Genomic DNA, 18,018 nt, shown 5'->3' on the forward strand with positions numbered 1-18,018 from the left:
TTCACGCTGATTGAAAACTGCAGCCCATGAAATAGACTTAGAAATCTGTATAATTGTTTTTTTTACTTTCAAAAAAATTTTTTTGTATTCGTTAAATATATATAAAACCATACCTCAAAATTCAATATCTTCATTTCTTTCTTCCCCTTCTAAGAAAAATCACAAAAAGACGCTGTTTCAGAACATTCTAATTCAGGACACCCCCTTAAATCACTAACAACTAAACTAATATTATTCGTTTCTTATGAGACACGACAAGGAAAGAAAAAATAAGTGAAAAATCAATTAAACGAGAGGGAAATGAATTTATAGCGTGGTAACAGCGACTTTGTTGCACATATGATGATTAAATCACTAGGGCACTGCTGCTAATTGGATTCTCGATAGCTGTGTGCACAAAGAAACGGGTTTTGTTTGCTCTAATGGCTGGGAACCCAGACAGTTGACTACCACTGCTGGCAAACACGTGTTTTATATCGTTCGTTCTCGTGTGAAAGTGGAGAAAAGCTTTCGCGACCAAAGAACGTCCGATAACGATCGTATCGTCCTTAGCTCCTGGCTATTTTACTCAAAGACCTTGATTTTCCTTGAAATCTTGATTTATTCCGATCAAGTTTAAAAAATTATTTAGCATAAATTATTTTGATAAATTGCATTTGCCTGAGAGTGTTCCGCGAATTTCCTATTGAGCGAAGCTCACTCCGTCTACGATTAGAAATTTATTCACTGTAACTACATGCGTGCTTCTTGTTTACGTATTTTGTAACTAGTACGTTCGATTCTTTCGCATCGAAAATTCCGTTTTATCGGCATTCACGGTTTAGTTAGCGTAATTACTTCACATAATTGTGAATTCTGGCGCAATTTCCTCACTGAAATTCTTGTTTGTTAGTCTCTTACAATGCTTTATTATTTAAGAATTATACACACACATATATGTATGATTTTTAAATTTTATTTCATTCGCTTATATAACTCTTTATCATTTACAATTTCTTATTTCTCCTATCTTTTTCTCTTTTCTTTTCTCGTAAATCTGCAAAATTCTGCTCATACGTTAGGGTTAACACCTAATATTTCTCTCGATCAAACATCTGTGATTCTGTACCACACTGATTATAACTGTTTCGTTCAATCGTAAATCTCATCAGCGATATTTCCTCTTCCCATCAGCAATATTTCCTCAACCAGTAATCCTATCATCTTCCATCTATCAAGCATCTAACGATTACGACCATAGTCGCTTTTTTTCAAAATAATCGTAGCCAGCGATCCCATCGTTCGGTTTATCGGCTTGTACCAACATCGATTCATCGTTTTATGTTTAAACGTGTTCCGTTAGTTGGTTTCTTCCGTATCAAGGCACACGTCGAACTCACAGGACGTCCAGGAGATTCATCAGGCAGAGTTCTACCGAAGAAGAAACCGGCGTCCACGGATGATTTCACGAGAGAGTAACGGGGTTAATGAACATCGTCTCGCCTAGGGCGAACGTTTTATCGACTCTGTTTGGCTTTCTAGGAGTTATTTCGCTTGTACACGCGAACAGACGCTCGACAGCCTAGTCGCTACGAAAGTAAACGACCTTAAGACTGACACAGCACAGGCTGGATCGTAATTACTACCGGTAGTCTGCTGGTCCAAAAGCGAGAGGCTATGAATAACAAGGTTCCAATAGGCGCGAATCTCTTCACCGTTAAATTTTTCATTATACATTTTCATGGTTTTTCGGGAATAGAGGAAGCGTTTGCAAGCACTTTCTACGAAGAATTTGTACTTTTTACTGCACTGGTTTGTTGGAAGTGATGGCGATTGGACGATCAATTTGTCTACTTTGGAACGTCGCGTTATTGGAAAGATTAGTTTTTAGGATAAGAGCTGGATCTCGGTAAATTTTTAAGCGTATTTCTGACGATTTATACTTGTCCGTACGTACTGATTTATTTAAAGGATGTCTGATGAATTGCTAGAAATAAAATGTGATAATCAAATTAAATTTAGGATACTGCGTTATTAGATTAATTTCTTGTGATCTAATATCTAGGTACATTTAGTTAGATTTGTATTTCTTTCGATGACATGTATATTTTTAGATACAGAGACAGGTCAACGAGCTTTTTGCCTTCGTTGGAAAATTATTCTCTGTAACATTTACTCATGCGCCATGTCGTGCATACTTTTCGCTATGACTGGATCCGCTTTTTGTTCGTTTAATCAACGAACAATCAGGGCAAACGGTGTCCAAACACAGGAAAATGGAACGAGGATATCTCCAGATTGGTCCCTAGCGTAACACAAGGGGGTTCGTTTCCCGCCAATTCTAGGGGTGAGAGAAACTCGGTATCGATTTTACGTCCTGAACCATACTCTTGTGCAGACTGACACGAGTGGTCCGTTGGAGTACGCGTTCAAGCTAACAAGATTTACTGTTCGGTGAATTACAGGCAGGGTAAGAACAGAGCGAGATGAGGTGAAACAAAACGAATCGAAACGTGCCAGCGAGCGAAATGCACCAAGTCACGTATATGATCTCGCACGCTGCGGGTATAAACGTACCGCGAAATCCGCGAAAACGTAAATTTCACGTCTTGATGTCAACTTCCCAGAAGTTGAAATATAGACAGGCATCCGTTGGAAATGACTTCGTGGAAAGAGGAAAATTTAAATGAAATTAATTCTAAACAGGACGTAATGCAAATTTCTTTTTCTAAACGATTTGATAATCTTTTAGTCGTTTCAACGAATATTTCATTGTTAATTCTCTAAATTATTCTAACTATATGCTGTAATATTTCATAAACGATAATATTACATACACGATAAAATAATTCCAGCGAATTAGGACCACATGTAATAACAAATTCATGAGTAACAAATATATAGATAATTATATATACGCGGCGTTGTTTATACTATCTCATACTTTTTACGACAATTAAAACTGAAGGTATCATATCACGGAGCATAACTTGCTACATAGTTATTTTGAATTATTAACTTGTATGTGTGCTGCTGTTGATAAACTTCGATTCTATATAAAATTCCGATACATCTTACAATTCTATTAAAAAAAAAAAGAATATTGAAAACGTCGAGTGATTGTAATTCAATGACCAAATGCTGTGAATCGTCGACTTACACGCGTCTTTTTTTTATTATTAAATGCCTTCAAATTTCCTTTCAAACTAGATGTTAAATTTCAGCTGTTATATTTAGACTATTGTTCACATTTTTCCGCGCCATAAATCATTTTGAATTACGGCCTACGGCCTCGTATAATCAGTTTGCAACACGATGACGTAGTAGATGGTGGGTTACGTCACACTCGCTACGTCACAGTTGCATTTATCACGTGAAGGTTGGCGATTCTGGTAGCGCGTAGATGATAACGAGTGAAATATAGTTGGTCACCAGTGACTGCAATTGTTTATCGATCCACGTGCTCGTTCCAGATCGTACCACCTGACCACCCCCGCAGAACTCGACATTGTCTAGGGTGGCTTTCAGACGGCTTTGTGCCTCGCAAAGATCTCTTTCAATTTAAAGAAGCGGTCGATTCTTTAAGAATTTTGCACTTTAGTCTGGAACGTGAAAAAGTAGCTTGCTAAGTAGCGAGAACAATATTCGCAAAGAAATATTTAAAAGAAAAAATCAACAAGACAGGAATATTACTAATTCTGCGAATGTTTATATAACTATTTTTGGCAAATGTAAAGCTGCAACAAAATGTACATCAAAAATTATGTAAGATCATTAATCAGATAAAATTGTGAAAAACAAAGTGTAATACTTGCTATGATATTTAATTGGAGAAACGAACTTCTGCTTAGGTTTTGCTCTTTTGGTTATATTCATAATAATCTGAATTCGAAATATTCATAGTTAAGTATTATTAAGAATAATTATTCATAGTTTAAGTATTATTAAGAATAATTATTCATAGATTAAGTATTACATAACAGAAAATATATAAAAGAAGACGAATAAAGAATACGTAATATACTTAAATAATCAGCGATCTGATTCGTTTCACTGTATTTCCATCCATTTTTAAAAAGATCGTGAGTAAATGGTTTTGTGGCAACACGATTGAAGCGAAAGGTATTCTTTCAGTTGGACAAAAGTGGCGTCGTAAATGAAAGTGGCACTATCTACTTGCATGATCGTTCTTGTAATAATATAATCCGTTAAAAAATCAGCACAACCGAAGATAGTTTCACGGTCTCGTAGCATAAAGTCCGGAATGTTGTACTCAGCCACCCTAGCGCAGCTCTCTGTCACCCTCGAGCACGGTGTAGGGTGAATTTGATGACTCAGGTCGCTTTATATGGGGAATGAAATTACGCTTCGTCTCTCTACACTCTACCACCATTGTGGCAGAGAGGAGACGGGCAAACATCTTGATGCTGAAGTAGCTGCTTTGCTTCAGGGAGTTTTTGCAAAGTGGAATCGTCTCCGCTGCCATTTCAACAGTATTTCAAAAGTTACAAGTTCATTTTACATTTTAAAAGTTATGATTTTATCGTATGTTGTGACGCGCTTTAAATCGTTTCGACAGATTCGTTCGGTGGATTGGAAGATATTTAGGATAATTCGATGAAGTTTAATGGATGACTTGAATCATAGAAGATTAGGTAGCTTCGATTATATTATACCATATGATATATATTGTTACATCGCGTGATTGGAACCGTATTGGGTCGCTAAGGGTCCGCTGACCGTTATGTATACCCTCAACAAACCTAAGGCCCCATTGCAGAAACCATTCATGCTGCAAATATTTTCGGTTTATGGCCGGTACTTAAAAGGTCCTTAGGTTCATTGTTCGCTCTTAGAAATTACGGAACAGCTGGTAATTATATATTGGGAAGAACCGATTATTTACCTAATGGAAATGTCTGGATTTTCCCATAAACAAGTTCACCCATAATCTATGTGGGTAGGATGCTTATTCCTCCTATCTTCACTCATTAACCAATGGTAATCACACTTTTCGTTATGAAAAGTGTGAACAACGAATCAGCTTCCTTTGTTCAATACTTACACACATACCGAGCTTTCCACCGTAAGTATATAAGAACGGACAGTTCGAATCCTAAAACAGTACGAATACAGTTCAGTTCCAGCCCAGTACAGTAACAGTACGAGGACGAGTATGAGTTAGAATAGAGTATGAGTTAGAATAGAGTACGAGATCAGCTAAGTTATCAGGTCTGTATGAAACCGGAATTTGCCTATAGATGGTCCTAGCTGATAATGTAGTTATCACTAAACTGTGTCATTGATGCCAAACGTCTTTGTTGACATCTCGCAAACATTTTCGACTCAGAACAATACAAGTTTCATACAACAGCATAGTTTGTAATAGCGTTGAACATGTCAAATTTTGTGCCTGGAAACTACGATTTGCGGACAGCATTGATTTTCTGTTACCATTTGAAGAAAACTGCTGCAGAATCGCATCGAATGCTTGTCGAAGCTTACGGTGAGCATGCTCTTAGTAAATCACAGTGCTTTGAGTGGTTTAAAAAATTCAGAAGTGGCAATTTTGACGTGAGGAACGAAGAACGTGAAAGACCACCGAAAAAGTTTCAAGATAGCGAATTGCAAGCATTGTTGGATGAGGATGACGCTCAAACGCAACAACTCGCTGATCAATTAAGCGTGACACGAGAAGCCGTCTCCATACGTTTGAAAACCATGGGAAAGATCCAGAAGCTGGGAAAATGGGTTCCACATGAACTGAATGAAAGACAGCAGGAAAACCGAAAAACCACTTGCGAAATGCTGCTCGCCAGATACAAAAGAAAGTCATTTCTCCACCGAATTGTGACTGGCGAAGTAAAGTAGATATATTTTGAGAATCCTAAGCGTAAAAGATCATGGGTAGCTCCAGGCGAACCAGCGACATCGACTACAAGACCAAATCGCTATGGACGGAAGACAATGCTCTGTGTTTGGTGGGATCAGAATGGTGTGATCTATTATGAACTGTTAAAACCTGGCGAAACCGTTAATACTGAGCGCTACCGACAACAAATGATCGATTTGAATCAAGCTTTGAATGAAAAACGACCAGAATATCAAAAAAGACAACACAAAGTAATTTTGCTTCATGATAATGCACCATCGCATACAGCAAAACCGGTCAGGGAAACGATTGAAGCGTTCAGTTGGGAAATACTTTCGCACGCGGCTTATTCACCAGACTTGGCTCCGTCCGATTACTATTTATTTGTATCGATGGGACACGCACTTTCTGACCAGCACTTCACTTCTTATGAAAATGTACGAAAATGGCTCGATGACTGGTTTGCCTCAAAAGAGCAACAGTTTTTTTGGCGTGGCATCCACCAATTGCCAGACAGATGGGAAAAATGTATAGCTAGCGATGGACAATACTTCGAATAAAATATTTTTAATCATTTTCATACAATAAACGTGTATTTTCTATACAAAAATTCCGGTTTCATATTTACATACATATCTACACGGATTCTCTAATATCAGAGCAATCCATTTCTTCGTCACCTATGTCTTAAGCGGCGGAATTACTACCTTGTGTTATTGTACAAAGTTGTTGGAAATATATATTTTATAACACTGTTAATCGCAGCGTTATACCACAACAACCACCCCTATTATCTTAACGGAAATCAGGGGATCGATTGACTCACGGTGTCGATTCTTAGAGTCGTAACGGGAATTTACGACTCCCGTTGACGCGCTTCCCCGCGACCGCGTCTCCCCACGATCGGTCGAAAATACATATATGTATCTTTCCATGAAATTATATTAAAAAACACACACTTTATTCTCAAGGGATCTTATTCCAAATTTTCAATAATATATCATAATGTATATAAAATTAAGCCTGAACAAAATTTATCGACTCGTCTTATCATACGACACTTCCTAATTCCGATTTGCCAAAGGAAATTTCCACTTCATATACGCGTTTAGCTGATACCTAGATAACGCAGTGATTACGCGTAATCGTGGGAGACAATGTCGAGTTTCCAGGATTCATGTAGAAAGCGTGACCGAAACAAAATTCAGCGATTCGAAGGGGAGCGCGCGTACGTGCTCGCGTGGAGACGCGGAGACACGCATAAATTCCTCCATGCTCACGGTAACAGTCTGTTTGATTATGGTATTATTGGCACGCGATGCGCATCACGGAAAAATGTATCAAAGCAATACTCGTGCGTCTGATTACTCTACGCTCCAAATAATTGGCCTAATGTCTGCTACTATTTTCACTTTATACGTGTACATTCGTTGGAGAAGTACTATGTTCAACGTGCGAGGTACAGCAATGTTTCTTTTTCTATAGAAATTTAGTCGCCGTTTCTGTCGATGTAATTTGCGACGCATCAGACGTGAAATTCGTGTCGATTCTCAAGGCCTGGGAAAGGAATTATGCTAGTTGGTCATTGTGGGATAAATTTAATGCTTCAAATGCTGTAATATTCTTGGCGTATTATTTCATACCTATTCTTTATCGAATCTCAACTCGTAATCTTTCTTTTCCTTCGTAATATAACATACGGTTTGAAAGTTTAAAAACAATATTTAATAAAATTGACGCACGATCTTGTTACGTGGCATGAATCAAAGTACGTCATTCAATCATATTGCAGCTGTGACATGTTCGAATATATTTTTTTCATAACTGTAACGTAAGCTTGTTTATTAATCGTTTTACTCAATGCGTTCATAGTATTTTCCAAATGCTCGTGTTCCTATTATTTCTCCAGATAACTGTATTGTAAAATGATATATGGGAATGATTGTTCGTCACGAGTTCGTATGGATGATAAAATCTAGCGGAACCGAATCGAAGAATTTATCGATCGAGAGTTGCCGTCCTCCGATGGTAATGTCATGCATCGACTTTATCCATAGCATGTGACAGATAGCAGTACTGTATCATAGACGATTAGTGATCGTATATAGTTAAACGAAAACTGGAATTTACAAGAGCTGCAAGTGGACATCCTAAGACGAATAAAAGTCATTTCAATCTTTTCTATTGAAGTAACACAACTATTTTTATTTTTGTTATCTAGATATCAATTTGAAACTATATTTTCATTCCTTTCTTCAAATCTCTTTTGAAGATTTTGAAACTCAAAGATTCATCAGAAATGATCATTTCTCATATCGTACGACAATATTGTCAATCGTACACCAAAACACAAATTAACTTCAAAATAAGTTCCATAAACTTCCTTGCTGCATCCTGTGTCCCGTGCGTCTTACGATCTTATTGAAATTACTTGTACTTATTAAAATATATAAACTTTTAATTTAGAAATTTCTACAAATCTTCCAATTCCAAAACTTTAATCATATCCCTTCGTTAATCGATATTAATCGCTTTATTATTCTATTGCCTGCTATATCAAAACAACAAATGAAAAATGAATTCCATACCATTTATTTGCATGAATGTACATCCTGCGTGTCTCGCAAATATCCTGGCGCTTGAAACCTAACCATCATCGTCGCTAGTGTCTTCCAACTACGGGCGACGAAGATTTACGTCAGTGCACGACCCACGGTGATAATGGAGACGAGTGGCCGACGTAAGAGCGTGGTCAGTCCGATTGCATTGAGCCGGTTCGGCCGAATTACGTGTTCGCGTCGTTCAGAGTCAGTCGTTGTCGGGACGGCGAGCCGCGCGGTTCGGGCACGTACTTTGTTGTTGCCGGTGTGAAACGGTCGCGTGACTGTTTCTCCTTTCTCTCCCTTGGTCGTGTTCCATCAACGACCACCTGTGCTTCGTTCACGGTGTTCCAGCGTCTAACAATTTTCGGCTACGATAGGCGTCTATGTTGCCTCTGCATGCGCGTGTGCGTGCGTATACCTGAAACAGAAGTTAGGCCAACGGGAGAGAAAGGTACGAGGGCAGGTGTTGAGGTATACGAAGTTTACCGGAGTTTGAGTCGTGTTTCTTGGGGATTTCGGGTCCAGTTCTTCGCTTCTTTGTTCGAACGCACGATTTTCTTCTCGTGGAAGAGGCTGTGGTGAGTGATCGTTGGATCGTTGGAATTTTGAGGTGGATTTAGGGGCATTAGCGTGCTACAGAGAATTAACACACGTTCGTAAAGTTATTTTAGGCGTTTTATTCTGCCAAAGTTTAAAATGAAATTTGCAATTTAAATATTGAGGTGTAATTAATACATACAATGAAAGTCAAATATTATGATCTGATGTAAATTTTGTCTCGCAAATGTGTGTTAATTCAGCAAATGTGTAGTGTCATTTACTAGGCAATGTACATGCGTTTCATAAGACAATATATTCAAGAGTAACGCAATTTAACCCTGCAACGTCCTTTCGATTATTTCATTCGATCAAATCATACTTCTCTATCGTTAGAAAAATTCTTAAGCGTGAGAAAAATATGAAAGAATACGCAATTTCTCATGTCAATTGTATACTAATGACACTCTTAAAACATCAAAAGCCGTTTCCTCGGTTAAAAGAAAAAGAAGGTTGAAACGTAAAATATTCATTCGCTTGCAACAAGATTCGACGTCTACTAGAACAAGCGTACAGCATTGTCCAGTAAATGAATACACTTATTAGAAATAATAAACGTTTTCATCCTGATCGATACTTTTATTAAAACGTCGTATAAATGAGTACATTGTATACATTCGTTAAATTCTACATCTTCATTGTAACAAAAGTACGGAATAAATTGTATAGAGATTATATGAATTTTATTTACAATTAAAAGAGAAGAAAACGGCATATGTAATTAAGTAATATTTGAAAATCGAAAGTTTGAAACTACGTTCGTGGAGATCGAGCTGCTCCGTTTACAAGCTATCGTACATTCCTGTTTTTAAGGGTAAACAACGATCGAACGATGAGAATAATAGGTTTGCAAGGTTGCGGTCGTGAGTACTGTTTGTGGCCATGAGATCTCGTAAAGATATCGAGCCGCTCTGTTTTTCGTTTCATTAGAAATTCTACGATGTACTAACGGGACATTGTTTCCACTGATTGATCGATATTTTTCTAGACTCTAAGTACATTAATGTCAGTACGTATAGATTTGTACGTGTACTGTATTTCAAACCAACTATAGAACAACATATAATAAAACATACACGCTAGGTATGACAAGATAGAAAACTTCTTATTACGTGATACTTGAATATTTTTAATAAAAGATTCAACGAAAGGAATAATCACTCATTCGACTATATTATTTCATTGAACGTACGTCTAAGCTTCATCATGGAAATGTTTGTCACGAATGCAAAGAGCGATGCCAATTCGTTCGGTTGAAAGATTCAATTTGTTCTCACGCCTATTGACACGACGCCTTGTAATTGTGTCTTTATCGCCTCTATTTGATACCTATCAGAGCGTATGGTATTATCGTCATGTTGTCAAACTCAACAATAAGCATGTCAGATAAAATCGTCAAGCTTAAAAACTTTAATAATTTTCTCAATTGATCGTTCGAACTTTCAAATTGGACGATGAAATAAACGATTAAGAAACATCGTTATATGAGCGAATATTTTATAATGTTTTATTATATTTTCAAATTTTTCCGTTCCGATGAAAAGATTTAAGGAGTGAAACAAGATAACGAACAGTATGTTAAAATGAATACTGTTATATGAAATATGTAATAATATTATTATGTGACAATATGAAGATATAAAAATATTTCTGAGCAAAAGATATAAGAGATAGCTACACAATGAAGGCGTTATAAGTTATAAAAGAACCCCTTCAAAAGGGGTTGCAAAGTATATCAGGCGATTGGTATTTTTCTATTAGTTCTTTCTATCAATTAGTCCACATTTCTCGTATTTACGATATTTCGTCAAAATACGCACTTCTACGCACATAACTTGGTCAAATCTTATCAGAGTAAGCAGACTCGCCTCTTAAGAGTATACCAACATAGCGAGGAGGTTTATGGGTTCTAGCAACACTTTGGAAAATCGAACGCCTTGTCACAAGTTACACATGTTGTACACGCCTAGTGTTGGACGTAAACGATCGCGTACCTATGTATTAACGGCGTATGACTAAGCTATCTGTTATGTGCCACGTTCCTATAATCCGCTTATTCTCCGTTGTCTTAATTGTAATTATTGGCGTGATCGCCTCGTGAAAAATTGAACAGTGTATCGCAACGTGTAAAAATAGACGATTACTCGGTTGGAATTTTTTGCCAGCTGGTTTTCCGATTTCGGATTACGTTCTTAAAATGTTTCAAATTTTTTTAATCTCCCGCCAGTATTTTCTTCAACGTTAAAGGTCCAAAAATTGATCATAATATTGATTAGTTTTATCGTGAATTCTTATATTTTATTCGTACATAATAATTCAGTTTATAATTATTCAGTAATTAAAGAACGTGTTCATTACTGAATACAAAATATGCCTTGCGGTGATTAAACTCTGCATTGAAACACCAACGCCCTATTCTCCGCGCTAAATTAATTTCATTATTATAATTGCTATTTGCTAAATCTCAGATCAAGGAAAAAAGGTGGCAGTTTTAGTTACAGAAGATTAATATTTACCGTATCTCTTGACACACGTTTTTTCCATATTTCTTCATTCCAGAAACAAAAGAAAAAAGAATACCTCGATGAAAATACCTTCGCTCTATTGGCTTTGTAGATTGGGTTAAATCCACCCTATTCCACCCGGTTTATTTTAACAAAGTCTATTCCGATTGAATAGCCAAAAATTCTACGTTGAAGCCGCTTGCTCTAAAGTGCACACGAGATATCAACCAGAATACAGCAAATGGATGGCAAACAACTAGGATTTCGAGGACACGGTTGAATGAATCGCGCGTATCGTTGTGAACACGCGGTTCATAGCACGTGCATCATTGTAGCGTGTCAAGTAACGTAGAAACGAAGTAATTTGGTCGAACGTTTGGTACGAATTCCGAAACGAACGTTTACGAGTCGGCATTAAAAACACGGCTATTATCACACGGGCTCCGTTCGAAATTTCGCCTTGGATAATGGCGAAAGAACAGTTGCTTGAGCGAATCTCTCTCTTTTTTTTCTTATCCTCTTCATTTTGCTTTCTTTTTTATCTGTTTGATCGGCGAGAAGGGAACAGCGAAGAGTCAAGGTTGACTCGCGTTTTCGAAACCGGATCGAGTATGCTAATGTAACAGTGACATCCGCGTCAGATTCGACCTCTTCCCTTCCTTTCCTTTTTATCACTGGCGAGTCTTATCTCTCGTCGCGGTCATATTTAATTATAGCAAAGTTTATTTCATTTATGAGTGCTACAGTCAATGGACGGGCAGATGTCTTTAATTTATTTCTGTCTCGAGGATAATGGATTGGGAAACTTTCGAATTTTTTGAAGATAAAATTCTTCTCTTACGTAAAGCGCGTTTATGGTTGAAGTAACAGCGGTCCTTTATATCTTAATGATGCTCCTTAAGACAGTGAGTAAAATACTAAAAGAAATTGTCCTCCTTATAAGATTTAATTTTTCTCGGTTTTCTGATTATTATTTCACTTGATATTCAAATACTAGGTATTTTAAGGATTAAAAAATAGGTATTAAATATATAAAGTTTCGAAAAGTTCAATGACGACCATTAATGCTAATTATGACAATCTGCATTTCCAGAATATTCAAGAGGATAACAAAAATACATATTTAATTCTAAAACTGAATAAAAACGCGGTCTTTGTATAGTATAGGATCATTTGCCGGCATTCGTCGGATTTTTAAATTGTCTATATAAAATCTGTAAATATTTATTTTCGTATACTTCCATGGCCTTTATTCTTGAAATGACTCAGGGCCTCCTCTCAATCGGCCATAAGAATAATTCGCGGTTATATATCATTGCCATACACGTTCGCTTCTTTGTCGGCGGCATTCGTCGAAAAGACGCCTGACTGTACGATATTCGACATGATTCGCAGAATGATAATTGATAGTTTCCTACTCGTGGCTCGAGCAAGCTCAATTTCCCTCTTGCTCGAGATTACGAACGCTAGAAAATTGTTCTCGGGTGCTCGAGTTTCTTGAGTTCCCTGAAAACGATTTCTTACGTCCCGTTATCTGATACGGGCTGGATTCCGTCCCTCGGTCGGGACGGCCACTAGGTTTGCAAACATCATAGGTCGGACTGCAGTAATCCTAAGGCACAGTTATCATCGTCAGGGAGGATAACGTGCCCTCAATGCAGTGGCTTTTAGGCCGAGTCATCAAGGTTTATCTAAGCGTCGACGACATCATCCAGACGGCAACCAGCATCTTGGATCGAGGTGTCAAACATCTCGTTCCCAAACCAACCCGTTCCAGTAGAATCAATCGAGAGGGAGTTTAATGGAAGATCTAATTGACTCTATATTCACAATATCTTGATCCGTACCCTCTCAACGGGGGGAGGATGTTACGTCCCGTTATCTGGTAAGAGCTGAATTCCATCTCTCGGTCGGGACAGCCACTAGCGATGCAAACATCATGAGTCGGGCCGCAATAATCCTAATTCACACAGTCATAAACTAAATATCGTTTTTTACTTTAACTTCAGGGCCCTCAATTGCTGCAACATAGAAGTCAAATCGAGAAATTCCTTAGGGTTATTGTTGTCCGATCTATGATGTTTGCACCGCTAGTGGCTGTCCCGGCCGAGGGATGGAATTCAGCTCCTACCAGATAACGCGACGTAACACGATTTTACCTGGAAGTTTCGTAGGGGGTTGTGGTCGTTCGAAATTAGCCGATGGAATTGCTCTCATGCTACATGGCCAAATTCAGAATGTGATTATAGCTAAAGTGCACTGTGGTTGAAAGAGTATCTATGGTAGAACATATTTTAGATGAAATACTCCTAACGAATTTATTCCGTATTTGTAGCGAATATATTAGGAAGTTGGTATTATTAGTTAAAAATAGTATGTCAAATATATTTACATATATCGTTATTATTCGGAGGAATTAGGAAATCCTGTCTTTTTTTAACAGTTTCACGTCCAGTAACATCGACGTGTTGTTAGCTGCAGGCCAAGTGTTTAGTGTCCGGTGACACGACGTTGGTGTTAGTGTTGGTGTGATCCTTTACGTGAAGCTTACGAACTTGAAATATTTTACCAAAAAAACGTCGGTTACTGGTTAGAGCTGCTAGTAAATTTATGCGGATGAGAAAATGTTAAACAACTCAGGATATTTGTATGGTGTCAAAAAATAATGATTTACAGTTGTTTAATTTTCAATAAAAAATGTTACAAGCGTATTTTTCTTAATAATGAACCAAGTAGATGAAACAATATATAAAATTCGTATTTATCTAGAAGATTTTTTTTTATTTCCAAGTTCTTGTGATATAATAGTGTAGTAATCTATAATAATGTGTTTTAATGTTCAAGAATAACAATTCTCTCAAGTGGTTTGTTATTTGTAACAATAAACCTTCTTCCAAAATTCTTAATTGCGGAATAAATTATTTTCCGGAATAATTCTATTTTATTTACGAGCATAGAGAACTCTTTCTAACCTTCTACCTTCGTTAAACGCCTGACTGACGAACTTGTGTACAAACAGTTCTGTTAATGCTTACATCTTGCGGTGAGTAACATGACGTATTAACATCCATGACCTTATATTACGTATTTATCGAGCGAGATTGGCTACGAGTCTTCGTAGGGAGTCTCCATTAGAACCAATGCAATCTGCGGATTTAATTTGCTGATTCTAGACGCGCAATCGATTCTTCGTAGTTATCTATCAAAGGAATCGTTTCGTTAGGCGAATCTTTTTCGTAAATCGTGTTACGTAAAAAGAAATATCACAAAAGAACTTGCTTTAAAAGTTAGAATATTCTGACACACAGACGGATTTACGTTTTCGTTGTTTATTTATAATTCGTAATAATAAATTGTGACATGTAAAGTATCTGATAATTTTTTAGGAAGTTAAAAATAACTATTGCAAATATATTTTTATTATCAGAGCAGAATAAAGTTATTTTATAAATTATTTCAATGAATTGGTATGTACGTTTAAGAACGCAGTATTGGGTTCAAAATTTTCGAATGATTCGTAAGGCATTCATTGTCCTACGCGTTAAATAAGAAAATAACGTAACAGCCGAGTCATTTGAGCCGCCAAATGATTCATGCTCGCACGAAACGCACTGCAACTTAAAACACACTTCCTGCTACGGAGCGGTCCACCAGCTCCCTTTATGGACTATAGCCACATTGCATAATGCAATCTGAGTGCTTGATCTTTGAGCAGCCATTGCTCGATATTCCAGATAAAATACATATAACGCGTACAGGCGTATATGTACAATTTCTAATCGACAGAACGATCTGCGATAATAATTTATATCAAATTTTCAATTTCCATAAATCTGTCAAGAATCGATAAATCTTTCCGATCAGTTTCTTTATATCTTGAAGATAGGCGATCAATTGATCACGTTGACATTACAAATAATCCGAAGTATATATTTTTTAGGTATCTGAAATGTTTTTCTAAGTATAAAAGTTCGAATGTGTATGTATAAATCGTAAATATTAATGTCAACATGTACTGTACTTATAACAATGGAAGTTAATTAAGAATTTGCGTAGAACAAAGCTTCAGTTTCGCCTTAATATAGAATCGATAATCGCAAAGCCAAACATAACGATGTGTTCTCATATTCCCTCCCCCCTTCAGAAATAGAATTGTAGCTTACGGATCTAGGGATATGTATTTTATCATAGAAACAAAAATATTATTTACGTGAAAGTTAAGGAGCACATATTTAATGAAATTATTGAATTACAGTAGGAAAATGTTAGAAACATTTATAAGTACCATATATAAAATATTATATTCTTCCTATGACAAAATAGATACATATTAAATTATTGAATTATAATAAAAAAGATTGCGATATACAAAAAAAATTCCATAGTCACGTCGACTTACAAAAAAGACAAGTTAATGTAACAGACACGCGACATTCATCAAGCAGAATCCTCGTAGCTCTTTGTTAATTCCTCTCAATTGAGTGCAGAATGCTCGTAAAACTGCTGTTTCCGCGGAGTCCATGTTTTTCAACTTATGAATCACACAGATATCATTATACAAGTTTCTTTAGTCACGTTTCGATTCGAAGCCTGGTTCAAAGTTCGGACCGACACGAAGCTTTTTCCATCCGCACAGAGTACTTTTTTTTCGAATCGCGGCTGGTCGTGGACAAGTGGTTAATTCAATGTGCAAGCACGGTGCGCGAAAAATAACGAGGAGCAAGGGGGTTTAAGATTGTGACAGACAACCATACGTTTTTCGTGGCAAGCGGCGACGGGGCGTTTGTTTTATCGAAACGAGGCGTCGCCGCGACGGTTGACGGGCATCGACACTTTTATCGAGCCACGAGGATTTCGCTCAATCGTTTCCACGTTTTAGGAACGTCCTATTGAATCACCTTTCTAGGTTCTATTCTTTTTATTGTTCGACAATCATGTTCGACAATTGTAGATAACGACGATGTCCTCGTTTTTCTTTTGATTCTTTTTTCCAAGTGAATCTTTTCGTTCTTTATTACCGACCCTGCTTTTTCTTTCTTTGCTAGAAATCATCCTTCTTTCTGTAAGTCATAAAAAGAAAATCCCTCGTGTCTTTTGCATGATTTCTAGGAAACTTCTTTTCCTTTGTTAATGTTCGCAATTTTTATTGTGCCTGTATGTATTGTTTTATCGTTCGCGTTACGATATTGTGTTACTGCTGCGTAACGAATCGGCACGTGGGAAGTTCTAGACACATAGAATGGACTTTGGCGGTCATACATCGTAGATTAGTTTGATAAAATGGGAAAAAATATCGTTCTCAGGCTGTTTTTACGCACGAGAAAAATACGTTTTCTGTCGGCCCTGAACACCAACTTTATCGAGATATTTTAAAATCTCCTCTCTGTTCCAATACCTGATTTATTCCTGTGTTACATATATTCACTTTTATGTTACATTAATCTTCTGTAAACAAAATGCTTTCTAATTCTGACAAAATCGATTACAATATATTGATTGCAACTTTTTCATCCCCAATATCAATACTAATTCAAATCCAAGGGAGCAAATAATCATTATAAATAGATTGGATGATATCAGAAGGACATAATACTAATAAGATATAATGTTAAGTGGATAAAATAAAATTTTGCAAGATACTATAGAAGGTTGAATAATAATAACGCTGCAAATAGCAATTCGTATTAATGCAACGGCATAAAAACAGTTGTGTAAACAATCAGAGGATGTGCAACGAATTTTTTGTTTTTTCCTCGTTCGTTGGTTAATACGGTATTTAAAATGTAAAAAGTCACGAAGTTGGCGAGTGTTTAGAAAATACGTGCGATTTTCAGCAACAGGAAGCGTAATTTCGCCCACGCGGCAGCAACATCCTCTTTAGCGAAAATGTTTTCCATCGTTTACTCCTTCGACCTTTAAACATTCAGTAACCAGCTATCATAGGATCGATCATGTTCATGAAAGCTTCTGTTTGATCATTTCCTTCGAAAGCCAATCGATGTGCGTAGGCAAAATGATTGTTGACGTAGTTCAAGAAAGATTTTTAATAAACACGATCCGCGTGCTGGATACGTTTCGCTGATTAAAATAAGCGAAAATGGAATTTCTGTTTTAAAATAGACTACATTTCGAACAAATTCTTCAAAACATACGTAATATTTGTATTAACATTAATGTTACCAGGCCCGGCCAAATGATCGGTTTCAAAATTTAATTTAAGATTGTACATTCCTCGTTATTTCTTTTGTTCATCTAACTTTATTTTATATCATTTTTATATTCTCTGATTAATTAGTTTTTCAATTTTTATTAATATAAGAATTTACATAATGTTAAATGAACGAAAGAAATAACAATGAATGTAGAATTCTAAATTAAATTAAATGAAAGCGGTCATTTGAACGGGACTGGTAAGGTCCCGTAAGGGTAAGGTCCCGTAAGGGTAAGGGGCAGTGTTAATAAC

The 18,018-nt window shown here is 36.8% G+C and overlaps 1 protein-coding gene across 5 annotated transcripts in view; it reads left to right on the forward strand.

Moving 5' to 3' along the window:
- Rgl (Ral guanine nucleotide dissociation stimulator-like) overlaps positions 1–18,018 on the forward strand; it is a 43,665-nt gene that overhangs the window by 8,027 nt on the left and 17,620 nt on the right. Inside the window, exon 1 of one of the 5 annotated variants that reach the window (XM_069109167.1) lies at positions 8,675–9,032. The exons of 3 other annotated variants lie outside the window; for them this stretch is intronic. In XM_069109167.1, the coding sequence (XP_068965268.1) occupies positions 8,851–9,032 (182 nt within the window). In that variant the 5' untranslated portion in view covers positions 8,675–8,850. Of the gene's footprint in view, positions 1–8,674; positions 9,033–18,018 lie in introns of those variants that run through there. One more of the 5 variants, XM_069109170.1, reaches the window with a different exon arrangement.

This window comes from Bombus flavifrons, chromosome 3 (assembly GCF_040668555.2).
Source record: "Bombus flavifrons isolate JBK064 chromosome 3, iyBomFlav1_principal, whole genome shotgun sequence".
NCBI lineage: Eukaryota > Metazoa > Arthropoda > Insecta > Hymenoptera > Apidae > Bombus > Bombus flavifrons.